This window comes from Dendrobates tinctorius, unplaced genomic scaffold, assembly GCF_039654945.1.
Source record: "Dendrobates tinctorius isolate UK_male_01 unplaced genomic scaffold, ASM3965494v1 ptg000044l, whole genome shotgun sequence".
Lineage (NCBI taxonomy): Eukaryota > Metazoa > Chordata > Amphibia > Anura > Dendrobatidae > Dendrobates > Dendrobates tinctorius.
Window position 1 is genome coordinate 20,396,047 of NW_027361712.1, and position 20,121 is coordinate 20,416,167.

Genomic DNA, 20,121 nt, shown 5'->3' on the forward strand with positions numbered 1-20,121 from the left:
ATCATATTTATCAATATTAGAGCTTCCCTTTAAAGGAGCTCTTAAAATCATGTTTTTATATACCTGGGTTTGGAGTTTCATCTAAAAGATCCAACAAGCTTCCCCCATTGGGCAAATTCTGGTTTGCAGATGATACCCCTGAGGTCACTGGTGTACTGTCTGTACTCTCTTCCAACAATCCCAAAAGATCTGTAACCTACAGAATAAGCATGTAAGAGATATAATGCAAGGAAGTGCTGATCTGAAGTGCATATCCCATCTTCTAAAAATTTTCTTTATGATAACATTTATACAATTCACCAGACTCAGGGAACCTGTCACCACATAAATGCAGTCCAATCTGCAGGCACCATCTTATAGAGAAGGCCTAATAAGCAGATTGATATGCAGTTTTATGAGAAAATATTCAGTATAACCTGTTTATTAATCATTTCATCCTCTGCAGCCCCAGATGCTGAAATTCTCCCCGGAATACTCACATGGCTAACTGGCTGGCTTATGGAGGGAGCACTTTTGGATTGGCTGTCACTTTTTTCTTTGACCTCTCCAATGCAAGTTTCAGTTTCTGCTAAAGTAGATTTTTCTGCCAAGGGCATTTTCTCCAGAATGGCTGACCTGATGAGAGACAGAGGGCCAAATCATGTTTGAAATTCCTATGAGTTTGCATGTTAGGTTGAAGGGTTGTCTGTTTTCACAAGATCTTGCAGGGTGCAGTCTGTTCTAAGAAACAAACTGTGCTTTACTCACCATCTTCGAGTCTAGCGCGTAGTTTTCCACTGCTCCTGGTTTTCCGGTATTGTCTGTGGTGCTGATGTCATGTGAACAGTTGGAGCAGCCAATCAATGAACTCAGAGCCCTGCATGTGTAGGTGGAGTGACCTGCTCAGAGCCGCGAGCTCACTGATTGGCTGTCGTGCCGTCAACATGATGTCAGTGCTAAGCCAATACTGCACACCCGGCATTAGAGACTTGGCGTTCTACCCGAGGATGATAAAGAAAGTCTGACTTGTTTGTTTTGTTTTTTAATAACAAACTATGCCTGGTTGACAAGATTTGTAAGAGGGGTTAAGCACTTTGAATTACCGTAAGTTACTTATATGTGCTGTAGTGATAAATGTTTTATACACAAATACTTTTTAGGCTATGTGCACACGTAGCGTTTTAAAACGCTCACTAAAAACCGGACTCCTTCCCAGAAATCGCGCGTTTTTTTCCCGCGCGATTTTACCGCGATTATGTTCGCGCTTTTGCCGCGATTTTCGCGTGCGATATTCAAGCACTTTCCAAGCGATTTGAAGCATCGCTTGGAAAGTGATTGACAGGTTGGTCACACTCGTCAAACATAGTGTTTGACAAGTGTGACCAGGTTTTTACTATTGAGGCCGCCTATGCGGCATCAATAGTAAAAGATAGGATGTTAAAATGCTAAAAAAAAAATAAAAAAATCAGGGTATATTTACCTTCTGGCGTCCTGCGCTGCCATCCCGGGCCTCAGCGTTCCCAGTAATGCCTTGCGAGACCTGTGATGACGTAGTCTCACGTTGCTATAGCGATCTCGCGAGACCGCTAGAGTCACGCGAGATACGTCATTACAGGGCCTTGCCGCAAGGCATTACTGGGAACGCTAGGCCGGGATGGCAGCGCGGGACACCGGAAGGTAAATATACCCCGATTTTTTATTTTTTATTCTTTTTTTTACAGGGGTATGGTACCCAGGGCCTGGAGGACAGTCTCCTCTCCTCCACACCGTGGGTACCAACCGCACATGAGACGCTTAACTTCCCGCATGGTGGGCATAGCCACATGCGGGAAGTAAGCGGTTCTCATGCATTCCTATGGGTGCGGAATCGCGGCAATTCTTTGCGATTCCGCACAAAAGAATGAGCATGCTGCGATTTTTTTCCGCGATGCGATTCCGCCGCGGAAAAAAGCGCAGCATTAGCACAGCATGTGCGGAATACCATAAGAATGCATGGGAGGCGTTCTGTACATGATTTTTAAGCGTTTTCGCAGCGTTTTCGTGCCGAAAATCGCGGCAAAAACGCTTAAAAATCGCTACGTGTGCACACAGCCTTAAATTGCAATTTATGACACTTTCTTGCTTGGAAAACACTTTTCCAAAGTATCTAAAAATGGGTTATTACTAAGTACACTACTAAAATGTGTCACAATTATTAATGACATGTATCACAATTTCGGTGCTAAATACTGATATACAGGCAAATACACTTCGAGAAAAGTTTCCTAGATTCGCCAATCACACAGCATGCGCTGCTTTTATAAACTTGGAGCATATTCAGGCTTATTTTGGTTGGATTTTGTATAACATTAGTAAATTGTATAATATCAATAAATCTGAAACATTTTTGCATTACACCACCTTATAATATTAACACTAATATTAGGCACCAAAAAATAGTGTACGACTTTAGTTAGCAGACATAGAAACAGAAGCTTGATGGCAAAAAAAAATGCTTTTTATCATGTTTACCTTGATCCTCTTCTGACGCCACTTAAAAAGAAAGTGAACTTTAAACCTGTTATTTTTTATCCTTGGTAGTCACTTTAGTTGCATGCATACTGGTGAAGGTCCGGATCCTGAGATCCCTACCGATCACTTAATAAACACTCAAAAAGTGTGCTGCTAAGCAGACAGGAGCTCACAGCTCCCATCTGAGGGCACATATAGGATTTACCTCGCTATGTGCCCCCTCAGACAGGAGCTCTTCGCTCCTGTCTGCTTTGCAGCACACTGTTCAGAAGTCTATTGAACTAGTAGGTACTCCACTTTTTTTTTAAATTCCACAGTGAAAGCTCTTCTTTTAAATTTCTGAAAAATACACAAACAATATACCCTACTACTGTTTTACATGCACATAACACAGATGAAACATAAGAATGCCATAGCTACATTTGGACCTGTATTGAATTTGAGAGTGTTGTGCGCCACTGTAGACTGTACAGGTAATACAGACACATTTGGTAGGTGGCATCGGTCACACGTTCAGTATTTGGTCAGTATTTTACCTCAGTATCTGTAAGCCAAAACCAGGAGTGGAACAATCAGAGGAAAAGTATAATAGAAACACGTCACCACTTCTGAATTTATCACCCACTCCTGGTTTTGGCTTACAGATGCTGAGGTAAAATACTGATAGTGTGACTGAGGCCTTAGAATCAGCCACATGGATAATGCATAATAGATAATGCTCACAAATGGTGCATTTGTTGTAAAAAATAGTGTAAATGTCCTTTTCATCAGAATAAGGCTTGCACAAATGCATATACCGTATTGACTCGCGTATAAGCCTAGGGTGGAAAATGCAGCAGCTACTGGTAAATTTCAAAAATAAAAATAGATACCAATAAAAGTAAAATTAATTGAGACATCAGAAGGTTAAATGTTTTTGAATAGCCATATTGAATCAGGAGCCCAATATAATGCTCCATACAGTTCATGATGGCCCTATAAGATGCTCCATACAAAATACGCCACATATAATGCTGCACAAAGGTTAATAATGGCCCCATAAGATGCTCCATAGAATAATATGCCCCATATGCTGCTCCATAAAGTTTATGGACCCATAAAATGCTACACAGAATAATATGCCCCATATGCTGCTCCATAAAGGTTGATGGCCCCATAAGATGCTCCATAGAATAATATGCCCCATATGCTGCTCCATAAAGGTTATGGACCCATAAGATGTTCCATAGATTATGCCCCATATGCTGCCCCATAAGATGCTCCATAGAATATCCCCCCATTTGCTGCCCCCATAAGATGCTCCATTGAATATGCCCCCATAAGATGCCCCATAGATTATGTCCCCATATATTGCTGCTGCCGCTACTGCAGGTATTAAAAAAAAAATACATACTCACCTCTTGTCCCTGGGGGCCAGGTGCCGGTGTGCTGAGCAGGTGGAGACACCGATGCGCTATGGGGGACCTGGCACCTGAGATATTCACCTGTCCCGGTCCCTGACTACGTCATCGCGCCCTCTGCTGCCTGAACATCACTGACAGAGGGACCCGATGGGCAGACAGCGGCGAGCAGCGTTGGAACCGGGACAGGTGAATATAGCATATAATTACCTCCCTCTGGCGCATCTCTGGAGCCCCGTTCTCCCACGTCTCCCTTCCTTCCTTCAGCGGTCACGTGGTACCACTAATTAAAGTCATAAATATGTGCATATTCATGACTTTAATGAGCGGTACCATGTGATCACTTTAGGAAGGAAAGAAGACCGTGGGACAAGCAGGGTGGCTGCAGAGACGCGCCGGGGGGGTCAGTATGATCTGACACCCCCGATTCCCCTCCCCCCACCTACCCCCTGGCTATATGACTTGCATATAAGCCAAGAAGGGGACTTTCAGCCCAAAAAAATTGGCTGAAAATCTCGGCTTATATGCGAGTATATACGGTACATGCTGCACAAACAACCCTAAAAATGGAACAAATTTTCCTCTTTAAAAAGAGGTTTCTGAATGTTCATTAATGATAGGCATTGAGAAAATGTGTCATCCAAGGCTGGAGTAATATGGCGGTATCACTATGATGTGATTAAGGTTCAGCCGTAATATGAAAGCATACTTTGGCTGTGTCACTAGTATAATTTTTCTTTTGCTTACATGCAAATATACTATGCCAGAAATCCCTTCTTTTTTTTATTAGGAGAGACGTTTTTACACAAAACATATTTCGGAACTGTATATGTGATGGAACGTCCTTACATGACCTCCATAGAACAATTTATACCTCATGTGATCATATTTCTTGAATAGGGCATTGTATTCTACGGCTCTCTGCTGTAACTCCACATCATGACAACATCCATATATAGACACCACTCGACGGATACGGCTGGAGAAGAAAGAAAAAAAGGCAATTTCTACCTTTCATGACATCTTTAAAGGGGTGATGCTCTTACTTATAGCTTACTTACTCTACGGCAGTGTTGAAGCGTGTACTAAGTTTCATGATTGCTGTTAGGGTGTATGCCCGCGTACTTGGCAGGGAAATATGGGATTGAAGAACACCTTCCAGCACATCAAGGACATCATCCTCAGTCACCTAGAAGCAATTCTTATATTACACTTGATCTATGTAATATGGGTAACGTGATGTTATGCTGCAATATTCACCATAATCACCACTAAGGAGGAACGTTATTGCATTAGGTATGAAAGGAAAAACGCCAAGGTAATGTACTAACACTTAAAGAGGATCTATCACTAGCCATAAATATATCAACAACTTTAGTGGACAATCCACTCATTAAAATAGATCATATAGAATATTCACATTACACAATATAAACCTTCTCAAAAAAAGTGAATAAACCAAAGCAAAAAATCCAAATAAATGGAGATTTTTTAAAAATTGCTTTATTATGTTATTTTTAAAAAAATGGGGAAAAGAGTCCAACAAACAATAGACAGAAATATTACCATAAAAAATAGCGTTTACATGGTGGATACAAGGACCATAAATATAGAAAACATACATATATAATCCTATTAATAATAAATATAAAGTGAGGACTTTGATCACTTATACTATATACTGCAATTCTATGTTAATTAGAAGAAAATAAACTTCATAATCAGCTCTCGGTATTAAAAGGAGGTTTGGCTCTTTTTTTATATATATGTGTTGCTAGAAATGTATGATTCTACATATATGACTGCAGACTTCTGAATATTGACAGTGTGCGATGCACATGCTGTCAGGATTCTTCGGTATTGCCAATGCAAGCCGAGCGGGTGGTCATGTGACCTCATATACGGTGCTCAGCATAAAGGAATAAATGGGTACATCGCCTATGAAAAGTAAGATTGTAATCAATATCTCACGGAATGTAAGAACAATTTCCAAAATTTTCATAGTGTCATAGAACATTTTTAACCCATATCTTGAAAGTAATGTTAGTAATATACAGTAACTTAAATTACAATATCTTCAGTTTTACTCAAATTAATTGATGCAAAAATGAATACACCCCCTCATAAAAAACTACTATATATAGTATTTTGTATGAGCGCCTTGATTTTTAAGGACCGCACCAAGTCTTCTATGCATAGAAGGAACAAGTTGGTGACATATTGCAACATCTGGACCTTTCTATTCTTCAATTACAACCTCAATTAGAGCTTGAGTGATGGAAAGTGATGCTCAACTTGTCTCTTAAGAATTCCCCACAGGTGTTTTAGAAAAATGAATTTAGAAAAATGCATGGTGCCTACAGTGAAACATGATAGTGGCAGTGTCCTTATCTTTGGCTGCATAAGTGCTGCCAGTGTCAGGGAGTTACCTTTCAATGATGCCATCATGATTTCACAGATGTACTGCTCTATATTGAAAGAGAATACTTTACCATAATAATGTGCCCTTGGTAGCCATGCATTTTTTCTAAATGCATGGTGCCTACAGTGAAACGTGGTGGCATTGTCCTTATGTGGGGCTGCATGAGTGCTTCTGCTGCCTGGGATCTACAGCTAATTGAATGGTATCATGAAATCACAGATGTACTGCTCTATATCGAAAGAGAAGATGCTACCATCATTCCATCCCCTTGATAGATGTGCACTTTTCCAATGTGACAATTATCCAAAAGACATACAAAATTTATCAAGATGTCACACAATTTGCAACTTTTTTACACCAGAAAACAGATGCCAAAGCCTTGATACATGTCTCCCATTGCGCCACATTAAACCTAAAGGCTCCGTCACACTAAGCGATATCGCTAGCAATATCGCTATAACGTCACTGGTTTTGTGACGCAGCAGCGATATCGCTAGCGAAATCGCTATGTGTGATACTTACCTCCCCCTGCTGGTTATCACTGATCGCGCGAGAACGGCCTGGGCCCTTTCTCGTCGTCAGCTTCCTGCTGGGCTTCCTGCTGTGGAAACGAGCGACGCGTGGACGCGGGCGGGAGGATGTCAGGATCGCCTCGTCTGATAGGTAAGTAGCGACCGCCGATCGCTGCGATGTCGCTGGTGAGATCTGCCTGTTTGGCAGCTCACTAGCGACCACTTAGCGATGTACCAGCGATCCTGACCGGGTCATATCGTTGTCGGGATCGCTGGTGCATCGCTAAGTGTGACAGTACCTTAAGATTGAAAGTTTGCATCTGTAATCTACTGTATCATACAAGTACAGATTCTTGTAAGAGTCGGGTGACGCCTATTACATGTCAGACCGGACAAACTGGTATTCCTCTTCATCTTTCTTTTTAACTTTCAGACACTGCTAAGATTCTACTTTACAGACATCCACCTTATTGCTCATATGTGCAGGAACACTTGAATTGTATAAGTAATTCTGTACTCTGATACACATTCCAGCCTCCAGACACTATACTGTAACATACATACAGTTTACATCTGACATGTCAGACTTCGCCAGTGAATTAGGATTTTAACCCCATCCTGTCACAGTTAATTTTGTTTTGTGCTTTTGTTTTTTCCTCTTCTTCTTCCAATAGTCATTAGAACTTTTTTTTTAGATCAACATAGTCATATGAGGTAAAAACAGGAACATAATTCAGTGCACTGAAATAGTGAAAAAAAACCCCTGCAACTCCCCCATTTTATTTTGGGTTTTGTTTTTACATTGCTCATTGTGCGGTAAAAATGACCTAGCAGCATGATTCTTCAGGTCAGTTCAATTAGGGCAGGTTCACACAAGCATATAAAAAGATAATCATCCAGAAAATTCAGACAATTTTTTTTCTCACTTGTCATCCGTGAGCAGTCCGTGTAGAAAACGTTTTTTTATAGAAGCAATTATTAATAATTTACAAGACCATTTATAGTTTCCTATGTTAAAGAATGCAATGTGTCCTTAGAAAACACACAATTTAATTTGGCTCCATATGGAATCCGTTATAAATTGCGCATCCATATACTTGAATGGACGAGTCTCATCCGACACACGGAAAAACCTGGTGAATGCTGCAATTATTCTCACATAGATTTGGTGAATGAAAAAAACACTAATCTGCACTGCGTCTTTGAATAAAAGTTTTTTCATGGACAGCACTCGGACAGAAAATACGCTCTTGTGAACCTGCTGTGATACCAAACTTAAAAAAAAACACAAAAATTGAGCTTGGTTTGAGATGGTACACATGCAGCATGTAAATGCATGTTCACATGGCCATAATGCATACAAAACCTACAAAAGACAAAATGAAAAAAACCCTGCTGTAATTAAATAAGTAAAAAGCAAAAGTGCATTTAAATCATACAGAGTTCTTAGTAATACTGTATTTGATCAAACATAGCATAAAAGCCGTCCCACCATCGACAAGGTGACTCTGTGGTCGGGGCGGTCCTACACTGTCTAGTATTAATAACCTTATCATGTGTCAAAGTTGACGTCTGTGTGAATAAGGGCAGACAAGGACCGGGTCCCAACCACCGGACACCAGTCAGGGGAAGCCTTTAAATACAATTTCCAGCTCAGGAGAGGGAGGCCACACCCCAGCTTGCACAGAATGCAAAAATACAAAGAAAATGGTGGGACGGCTTTTATGCTATGTTTGATCAAATACAGTATTACTAAGAACTCTGTATGATTTAAATGCACTTTTGCTTTTTACTTATTTAATTATAGCAGATTTTTTTTCATTTTGTCTTTTGTAGGTTTTGTGATACCAAACTTGGATAGACTTTTTTTTTTAAGTGAACCTGTCAGCCATTTTGATGGAGCCAGAGTTTTTTTTTCTCTAGCAAAATGGCGCTCGCGCCTGTGCAGTAGCATCAATCGCGCTCCAATAGATGCTACTATGCAGGCGCCGCCGACATTATCTTGATAGAACCAGATTTTTTTTTCCTCTGGCAAAATGGCGCCAACAGCGGTGCCTGTGCTGTAGAAATAGATGCTACTGTGCAGGCGCAGCCACTGGCGCCATTTTGATTAATATAATTTTTTTTGCCAACAACACAAAATGCCTAAATAAAATGATATATGCCTTTTAGAAATACCATAGTATCATGCTACAGCTCAGGGGCTGCCACCGGTGCCTGCATGATGGATGTTTTTTTTCCCCAAACAATAGTATATTCAGTATGTTAAATAGGAGACAGGTCAGTGAGGGGTCAGTGACCTGTCATTAGCCATAAGGATGAACATGTAAGCAGAGCATCACATGAAGAACCCCCCAACAGGCCGATCCGAATCATGAGCATATCATTAACACAAAACTGAAAATAAAGATTAACAACCACAATATGGATTTCATCATTTTAATCAGTGTAATGGTGTCGACCTGACACTGTCTGTAGGTTACTGAGAAAAATTCTGCTCACAGGTTCCTTTTAAATATATTTTAGTAGTGAAAAAAATATAAAACTCTGAGAAAGAAAATCCCACGCTTTTTAAATTTTCTGTCGATGGACCATTTGGATTGTTCTTAGGGTGATCACCAGCATGTTTACACAGGCAGATAAAAAGGAACAAGCACATGTTTGCCAAATTATTTTTTCTTGTAGTAAAACATAATTTCAACTATTTTTTATTCATCATTTTCAGTTTTTTTTAACCCCTTTCTGATATGTGCCATAATAGTACAGACAAGTTGGATTCTCCCTGTTTGATGTGGGCTGTGGCGCTGAGCCCGCACCTTTCCGTGCACATGACAGCTGATCTATACAGCTGACATATGCCCGCAACAGCCACAGGTGGAATAGCGATCCACCCACAGCTGTTAAATAGTTAAATGCCGCTGTCAATCTCTGAGAGCGGCATTTAAGGCTATGTGCACACGTAGTTTTAGGAGCTGCGGATTTTTCCGCGCGGATTTAGAAAAATCCGCAGGTAAATTCGCAGGTCAAAAGACCTGTGATTTACCTGCGGATTAGCCTGTGGTTTAGCCCTGCGGTTTCACACCTCTACAATGGAGAAGGTGTGAAACCGCTGCGGATTCCGCACAAAGAATTGACATGCTGCGGATTTGAACCCGCCGCAAATCCACACGGAAAGATCCGTATCATGTGCACAGTGTTTTTCATTTTACCACTGAAAACAATGGTAATGTACAACGCAGCTAAATCTGCTGCGGACCCGCATAGCCTGAAACGCTATCCGCACCGTGTGCACATAACCTAACTCACGCTTACAGGAAGATCACCTCCTGTGTGTATCAGAGGAGATCAAAGTACTGCAGCTTCTAGTCTCCCAAGGAGACTATTGAAGCATGCGAAAAGTAAAAAAAAGTTTTTAAAAATATTACAAAAATATAAAAGTTCAAATCACCCACCTTTTGCCCCATTCAAAATAAAACAATAAAAAGAATAAAATATGTATTTAGTATTGCTGCATTCAGAATCACCAGATCAATATTAAAAAAGAATTAACCTGATCGCTAAACGGCGAAACAAGAAAAAAATTAAAAACGCCAGAATTGTTTTTTTTTTGGTCACAGCTACATTGCAATAAAATGTAATAACAGGCGATCAAAACATTGTATGTACACCAAAATTGTATTAATAAAAATGTCAGCTTGGCACGCAAAAAATAAGCCCTCACCTAGCCCCAGATCACGAAAAGTGGAAATGCTACAGGTCTCGAAAAATGGCACCTTTTTTTAAAAAAACAAAACAAAACAAATTTTGATTTTTTTTTTTCACCGCTTAAATAAAAAAGAACCTAGACATGTTTGGTGTCAGTGAACTCAGAATAATCCTGGAGAATCATAATGATAGATCAGTTTTAGAATTTAGTGAACATGGTAAAAACAAAAAAAAACCAAAAACTGTGGAATTATTCTTTTTTTGCAATTTCACCGCACTTGGAATTTTTTTTCCTGTTTTCCAGTAGACGATATGTTAAAACCAATGGTGTCGTTCAAAAGTACAACTCGTCCCGCAAAAACAAGCCTTCGCATTGCCATATTGAACAAAAAATAAAAAAGTTATGACTCTGGGAAGAAGGGGAGCAAAAAACAAAAACGGAAAATGACTGGGGGGTTAGTGGTTATAGATTCCTAATGGGCTACTCAATTCTCGATAATATCTAAATGAGGGTCTCAGGCTCCATTTGCATCTCTGTTTATTTAGACAACCTTGCATATGATTGTGTGTTATGTAAGTAATTATAAACCCACCTGTATAGCTTCTTCTTCATCACAGGCTCCCATTATTAGGAGGTCCCCATACTCCCCGATGCACCATGCTGCCACCTGCACCAATGGTTGCTGTGTAGAAAATGTGACATTGTATAAAACAAGTTTAAATGCAATATTCACTTACAATCCATACACACGGGCATAAAACCTCTGTTTCCTGGGCTCTGTGATTTTGAAGCCAACCAACTGCTATTCGTAGTATAAGGGCAGAGACACACTGGCAAATTTTTCAGCCGAGAATCGGATCGTAAAACTTGCCCTGGCCGGCACCTCTCCTGACCTGAGCATGACAGCGTGATGGATTACTATGCAGCTGTCAAGTTCAGGTCAGGAGAGGTGCCGGCCAGGGCAAGTTTAACGATCCGATTCTCGGACGAAAAATTCCCAGTGTGTCTCTGCCATTAATGTTAATATTCATGTTCCTGACATCACACTACATACATGCAATGTGTATATGTTTTTATTACTGGACTTATTATCATTAAAAAGTTCTTTTTCTTCCAAAAACTGTGCCTTCAGTATGGCAGCTGTGCACTTTCCTAACGCTATTTATCTGCAGAGTAACCCTATATTTGCAGGTAAATAGCGTTATAGGACATAACACAGTAACATAGATACTGGGGAGAGCAAAGGGGGCTGGCGCCACGGGCCCCTGACCTGGAGGAGCCCACCCGGAGCTACCGCTACACTTAACTGTATCAGTGTGCCTATACAGATAAACTCTGTGCTCTTGGTTATGTAGGCCACAAGTCGCATTAGGCCGGCAGAATGGTAGGTTCGGGGTGGAGCAATGCGATGACGTCATGTACAGGACTCGACAGATTTAGGTGAGTGTATGTTTATTTTTCTATTTTAAGATTATTTCACTATGTATGGGGGTTACTAAGGGGGCTATCACAGTGGGAGTGTTGGAATATGTTTGGTGCAACAACTCCATTACTGTCTATGAGTGTTTAGTTGCTAGATGTGTATGCTGTTTATAAAGTTAGAACAAAGAAAAAACTCCCAGAGGCTCACACAGGGAGAGCATGCGACTGTATTTCCTGCTTTCCTGTGTCTGTGTATGAGAAGCAGCCTGCTACAGATGCCGCACAGATAGAGACACACAAGTGATTTATTCCTGATCTGTTCAGCTTATCATATATTGTTCCTGATTGTTCCTGAATAAAGAAGCTCTGTTGTCACACGCTTGGAGAGTATCCTGAATTATCCGCTGCCAACAGGGGGCTACTAAGGGGCCCATAATAAGTGTGTGAGCTACTAAGGGGCCATAATAACAGTTTGGGAGCTACTAAGGGGCCCATATTAACAGGGTGGGAGCTGCTAAGGGGGCCATAATAACATTGTGGGGCTACTAAGGACCCATAATAACAGTGTGGGGACTATAAAGGAGCCCATAATAACAGTCTGGGGGCTACTAATGGGACCATAATAACAATGTGCTGGCTATTAAGGGGGCCCATAATAACAATCCGGGGCCTACGAAGGGGACCATAATAACAGTGTGCAGGTTATTAAAGGGAGTCTGTCACCCCATTTTAGCCCAATAAGCTGCAGCCACAGCCATCAGGGGCTTATCTGCAGCATTCTGTAATGCTGTAGATAAGCCCCGATGTTATCTGAAAGATAAGAAAAAAAGAGTTAGATTATATTCACCCCGGTGTTCGGTTTGGTCTGATGGGTGTCGCCGTCCCGTCCGGCGCCTCCTATCTTCATACGATGATCTCCTCCTTGCTTCTCCCTCGGCTCCTGCGCACACGTACTTTATCTGCCCTGTTGAGGGCAGAGCAGAGTACTGCAGTGTGCAGGTGCCAGACCTCTCTGACCTTTCCTGGCGCCTGCGCACTGCAGTACTTTACTCTGCCCTCAACAGGGCAGATAAAGTATGCCTGTGCAGGAGCCGAGGGAGAAGCAAGTAGGAGGACGGCATCGTATGAAGATGGGAGGCGCCGACCGGACCGCGACACCCACCGCCCCCGCTTCCGGGTGAGTATAATATAAAGTGTTTTTTCTTATCTTTCACTGAGGTTTCATCGGGGGTTTATCTACAGCATTACGGAATGCTGTAGATAAGCCCTTGATGGCGGTGGCCACAGCTTATAGGGCTAAAATGGTGTGAAAGATTCCCTTTAAGAGGGCCCATAATAACAGTGTGAGTGCTACATACAGTGTGAGGACTACAAAGGGGCCATCATACAGAGTGGGGATACTAAAGGGGCCATAATACAGTCAGGGGGGCTACTAAGGGGGCCATCATACATAGTTGGGGCTAGAAAGGGGGCCTTCACATATATTGGCAGCTACTAAGTAAGCCATGATACAGCATGTGGGCTTCTAAGGGGATCATTATACAGCATGGGGGCTACTAAGAGGGCCATTATACAGTGTTGGGGCTACTAAGTGGGCCCTCATATGTAGTGGGGGCTACTGAGGGGGCCACATATACAGTGGAGCATACTAAGGGGGCCATGATACAGTGTGGGAGCTACTAAGGGGGACCATCATACAGTGTGTGGGCTAATGAGAGGGATTATCAAACAGCATGGGGGTACTAACGGGGTCATGACACAATGTTGGGGATGCAAAGTGGGCTCTTCTATAGAGTGATGGCTACAAAGGAGCCGTTATGCACTGTGGGGGATTCTAAAGGGCCATTATACATTGTGAGGGATACTGAGGAATCATTTTACAGTTTGGAGGCTACTGTGGGGCCATCATACAGTGTGGCGACTACTGTGGGGGCATCAAATAGTTTTGGGGGCATTATACTGTCTATAGGGGAGCTGTGGGGACATCACACTGTGTATATGGGAGTTGTGGTGACATCATATTGTGTAAAGGGGAGGTGTACAGGGGAAGCCTTAGAACATTATTAATGTTAAGTGGAAAATTATTGTTATAACACAGGGGGCATTATTAATTTCTAGGGTACAAAATGTGGACACCGTTTTCAAGGGCACTTGCACAGGGCAATAATATATTCTAAATATCTGTTTTACCAGCTAGAGAGGACAGGAACACATACAGCAGCAGTGACTCAGCATTGGGGAATCAGCAGGATGAGGAGTTTGTTCAGGCTGGGAATGGATGAAGATGGTGCTAGAAATGTGAGAATTCAAATATGTATTTGTTGTAATCTCTGCAGATGAGTCCTGGCTGGAAGACGTTGTCATGTAGGTCTGGGCCAGAAGTAAAAGTAAACAACTAAATCCTAAAGAACATCAGTCATAAGTCACTATCTTTATGGCTGATGTACTGTAATCTCGTATATGATCTGCAGGACAGGTATCTACGTCTATACGGTCACTGTATGGCAGTAATATCAGTATTGGTCTTTGTATAGTAATTTACGCCACTGTAGTTGTAACCAGGATTACCTGGTTAGGGGCCCACTGAGAAGTTTCGCCCCCCCAGCTGAACGCCTTGGTCCGCCTACAATTATGCTAATTATGCAATCTAACTAGGCTGCTGATCACCCGATGAATGAGAAAAATGCTTGTTCATTGGGTGAAATGATGTTTTAGTTTGTACAATAGTTCATCTTTCTTGGCAGTGCATTGTCCTGTGCAAATAGATCTTTCACTGCCAAGAATAATGACAGCCGATGCACACTAATTGTTAGGTTGCATCTGAAGTGGGTTCGGTTATTAAATAACTGCCAACTTGGAAACATTATGCTGTCTGGCGGTCGCTTAAAGGGGTTTTCCCATGAACAAAAGTTCATTTTAATTAATAGTTCTTGGAATAATAATTTCCACAATTGGATGTGTTTAAATAAAATGTTCCTGTGCTGAGATAATCTTATAAATGTGCCCCTGCTGTGTACTGGGTAATGGCCGTGTCTGACCGTGCAAGAGCATTACAGCATGGGATCACAGATGATTCTTTTTGTGAGGTAAAACATTTCCCTGCCTGTTTTGAAACAATGTTTTACTTCAAAGAAAGAATGAGTTGTGATCCCATACTGTAATGTCTGTGTATTCTCTTTTGCTTCCTCCCCTGCCCAGGAGCTGTGATATGATCAGATCATGTTCCTGCACGGTCAGACACAGGCATTACACAGTACACAGCAGGGGCACATGTATAAGATTATGTCAGCACAGGAACATTTAATGTAAACACATCCAATTATGGAAATTATTATTATTCCAAGATCTTTTGATTAAAATTAATTTTTATTTGTGGGAAAACCCCTTTAATGCTGTGCATTGCACAGTATACAGTAAATGGATCCTGATGTACAAGTGTACATACACAAAGAGGAATGTTGGCCAAATCCACAAATTTCAACAAGATCGGCAAACCACCTGTTGTGTATGGCGGACGGTGTCCCGGCTCTTCCCCGACAATAGATGATGGAAGAAAGACGGGTCATCCATGTTGGAAGTAAAGTGTATGGCCAGCTTTGTTGTTACTTCTATTTCCAGATGAGAGAAAGGTTTAGCTATGTCATTGTAAACCATGTTATTTGATCATTTACTCATGTTTCGTGTCTATTTTATTGACTGGATTTTTTCCTGCCAGCACAGTTTTCACAGTGCACTTCTCTTTATTTTATCTTCTGTTTCTTTTTCATGCTGTTACTAATACCTGTACAATATCTTGTCTCACTGCTTTATAGAGTCTTTGAACAATGTAGCCGTAAAGGTCCGATGACCCACTGATCAGCTGAATAAGTTGCGAAACTGCATCGTCACGAACACTCTCCCCAGCCTGGAAATCAGTAGACAAATGAAAAAAATAGTTATCTTTGCAGTGTATTATTTTCTATTTCTGTAAAATAAAAATGTTAAATAATTATTTTGATGACAGTTAGGTAAAATACTTGACTTCAAAATCTATTGAGTTTAGGACATGTCTAACATATGCGGTAGCAGGGCCGGACTGGCCATTTGGCAATTCTGGCAAATGCCAGAAGGGCCTGTCTGGTCATGGGCTGCTTTGGCTGCTACCTTGTTGACAGAATTGGTGTTCTCAAGACACCCATACTGTTAAGAGTTGTGATGGAACACAAAGTCACCAAAAATCCATCACTTATCCCAGTAGGTCACGGGAATCATTAATAATATTGGTAATGTAGTAAATCTTGCTTTCCTTCATCCAAGGTAATATTAGTAATATATTTAATCTGGTGCTTGGGGACGGGAATAACATGGGCCTGTGTGATTTCAAATGGCAGGGCTGAATTTCAGTCCCAGTCCGTACCTGTACGGTACATGTCTTCTACGAATAGAAATCCACTGAAACAAGACCTCTGATAGTGAAAGATTACATTCACAATTTACATGGAGACAATATGTGTTATCACTTGTAGGCGAACTCCAAGATCCTATTTATAGAGGGAATGGAAGATGGATTACCATTACCAATCTACAGTGTCAACTTCTTTCTCCAAATGCTGGTGCCAATTGGTGATATATAAATGAATAGGTGGTATGGGAATGCTAAGAAGCCATATAAATAAAGTACAGAGAGAAGACCCTAAAGGGGTTTCCCTTTAAGTGGTTTCCCACAATCAAAAGTTGATTTTAATCAGTAGATCTTGGAATAATAATAAATTTTATAATTGGATGTGTTTAAATAAAATGTTCCTGTGCTGAGATAATCTTATAAATGTGCCCCTACTGTGTACTGTGTAATGCCTGTGTCTGACTGTGCAGAAACATGGTCTGATCATACCACATCATCTGGGCAAGGGAGGACGCAAAAGAGAGTATATAGACATTACAGCATGGGATCACAGCTGATTCTTTGAAGTAAAACATTGTTTGAAAACAGGCAGGGAAATGTTTTACCTCACAGAAAGAATCATCTGTGATCCCCTGCTGTCCTGTCTGTCTACTTTCTTTTCCTTTCTCCCCTGTCCAAGCGATGTGGTATGATCAGACCATATCCCGCTATGTCCAGCTATCGCCCAATATCGTTGCTCCCATTCGCTTCCAAACTCCTGGAACAGCACGTACACGCTGAACTTTCCTCCCACCTCTCATCTAACTTGCTCTTTGACAATCTACAATCTGGTTTCCGCCCCCATCACTCCACTGAGACAGCGCTGACCAAAATTACTAACGACCTACTTACAGCCAAATCAAATGGACAATATTCTATACTCCTGCTTCTAGACCTGTCCTCTGCATTCGACACAGTTGACCACAGCCTCCTACTACAGATCCTCTCCTCCTTCGGCATCAAAGGCCTTGCCCTATCCTGGATCTCCCCATACCTTTCCAACCGCACATTCAGCATATCCCACTTCCACACCACCTCCTCATCCCACCCTCTCTCTGTTGGAGTCCCTGGGGCTCTGTTTTAGGACCCCTACTCTTCTCAATCTATACACTTGGTCTGGGGCAACTCATAAAGTCCCACGGACTCCAGAAACACCTTTATGCTGATGACACTCAGATCTACCTCTCTGGCCCAGACGTCACCTCTCTGCTGTCCAGAATCTCAGAGTGTCTATCAGCCTTATCCTCCTTCTTCTCCTCTCGCTTCCTCAAGCTCAATGTGGACAAATCTGAACTCATCATCTTTCCTCCATCTCACAGATCTTCCTTACCCGACCTAGCTATAACAATTAATGATATCACGCTTTCCCCAGTACCGGAAGTACGCTGCCTCAGAGTAACCTTTGACTCTGCCCTGTCCTTCAAACCGCACATCCAAGCTCTTTCTACCTCCTGTCGGCTCCAGCTGAAAAATATTTCCAGAATCCGTCCTTTCCTCAACCCTCAATCTACTAAAATGCTTGTGCATGCCATCATCATCTCCCGCCTCGACTACTGCAATATCCTTTTCTCTGGTCTCCCTGCTAACACCCTCGCACCTCTCCAGTCCATCCTTAACTCTGCTGCCCGACTAATTCATCTCTCTCCTCGCTACTCCTCCGCTTCTCCCCTCTGCAAATCTCTTCACTGGCTCCCATTCCATGAGCGTATCCAGTTCAAATTACTAATACTAACCTACAAGGCCATCTATAACCTGTCTCCCCCATATGTCTCTGAACTAATCTCCCGATACCTTCCCTCACATAATCTCCGGTCCTCCCAAGACCTCCGTCTCTCCTCCACACTTATTCGCTCCTCACCCAACCGCCTCCAAGACTTCTCCCGAACTGCCCCTATTCTCTGAAATTCTTTGAACCAACAAGTCCGACTATCAACCACATTTGGATCCTTCTCATGTACAGCACCATGGAATCAATGGTGCTATATAAATAATAATAAAATAATAATAATAATATCCTTGCACAGTCAGACACAGCTATTACACAGTACACAGCAGGGGCACATTTATAAGATTATCTCAGCACAGGAACATTTTATTTAAACACATCCAATTGTGAAAGTCATTATTATTATTCCAAGATCAATTAATTAAAATGATCTTTTATTTGTGGGAAAACCCCTTTAAGACTACATTCCCACAATTTTGTTGAGTTTTTGATGTTGTATAAGTTCTGCACCTATTATTTAAATTAGGTTACTTGCGTTTTTTTACTGCATTTTTGTGTTTGTTTTTCTCATGTTTTTGACACTGCGGTTTTTGTCTCTTGTTGGTGTGTCATGCTTTAAATAAAGCTACTTTGTTTTTGATACTTCCTGACAAAACTTTATTGACGTAGTCATGTGCGGATCACATATGTTTTTTATGCCGCAGAAAAACACTTAAAACGGATGTGCAATTATCACCTGCAGAATTTCTGCACCTAATGTAAGCCTATGGAGAAATTAGGCTATGTGCACACGTAGTTGGAAGTGCTGCGGATTTTTCCGCTCGGATTTTGAAAAATCTGCAGGTCAAAATATCTGCAGTTTACCTGGGGATTAGCCTGCGGTTTAGCCCTGCGGTTTCACACCTCTACAATGGTGAATGTGTGAAACCGCAGTGGAATCTGCACAAAGAATTGACATGCTGCGGATTGTAACCTGCAGCAAATCCGGGTGGAAAAATCCGCAGCATGTGCACAGCGTTTTTGGTTTTACCATTGCAAAGAATGGTAGTGTAAAATGCAGCAGAAACTGCTGAGGACCCGCAGTGCCAGAAACGCTGCGGATCCGCAGCAGAATCCGCAGCGTGTGCACATAGCCTCAAGCACATAAAACTCAACGTACCCGCAAGAGAAATTGACACGCCGCGGATTTGAAACACGTACCGTAGGTTAGTTTACGCTGAGTAAATGAGATCTCTATAAATACCATCCAGTTTGTTGGAACTGTTGCATTTTTGAAGCAGCAAAAAATATGCAGCGTCAAAAACGCACGAAAAGTTCATGGTGGGAACGAAGGCTTGGAGTTTGGGCAGGACTCACTGATCCACTGTAATTGAGAGAATAATAAGGAAATCCAGTTTTTCACTTACAGATGAAGAAATAGCCCATCACCAGGTGCATTTTTGAACAGTATCATTCCTTCATACAGATGTGTAGTAGATAATTAATCATTGCAGGAGATAAAATTGACTTTTTTAAAGCCAGCGGACCACTACTATTTAAAAGTATATCTATATTTCAATCAACTTGGAGGGAAAAATGGTTATGCCACACAGAGATTAGTGGTAAACATAGGGAGGAAAGTTTATAAGAATATTCATTTTTGCCCTAGAAAGAATTGAGTGGGAGCAGGGTATGTGCACACGGTGCGGATTCTGCTGCGGATCCGCAACGGTTTTGGCCCTGCGGGTCCGCAGTGATTTAGGTGCGATGTACAGTACCATTGTTTTCAATGGTAAACTGGAAAATGCTGTGCACATGCTGCGGATTTTTCCACGCAGATTTGCTGCGGTTTGCAATCCGCAGCATGTCAATTCTTTTATGCAGAACCGCTGCGGTTTCACACCTCATCCTTTATGAGGTGTGAAACCGCAGGGCAAAACCGCAGGCAAATTTTACTACAAAATCCGCACACTCAAAAAACTCTGTGTGCACTTACCCTGAGGTTTAGGACCAAGATTTGATATGAACCATATGAGAGAAGAAA

The 20,121-nt window shown here is 41.7% G+C and overlaps 1 protein-coding gene across 3 annotated transcripts in view; it reads right to left on the reverse strand.

Annotated features, from left to right (window-relative positions):
- The window catches only part of AP1G2 (adaptor related protein complex 1 subunit gamma 2), an 80,935-nt gene that overhangs the window by 5,836 nt on the left and 54,978 nt on the right, over positions 1–20,121 (reverse strand). For all 3 annotated transcript variants that reach the window (XM_073575404.1, XM_073575403.1, XM_073575402.1), the window contains 6 exons: positions 15,734–15,856; positions 11,123–11,212; positions 4,952–5,079; positions 4,765–4,869; positions 480–615; positions 64–196 (listed from right to left, as the gene is read on the reverse strand). In XM_073575404.1, coding sequence (XP_073431505.1) covers positions 64–196; positions 480–615; positions 4,765–4,869; positions 4,952–5,079; positions 11,123–11,212; positions 15,734–15,856 — 715 coding nt within the window. The remainder of the gene's footprint in view (positions 1–63; positions 197–479; positions 616–4,764; positions 4,870–4,951; positions 5,080–11,122; positions 11,213–15,733; positions 15,857–20,121) is intronic.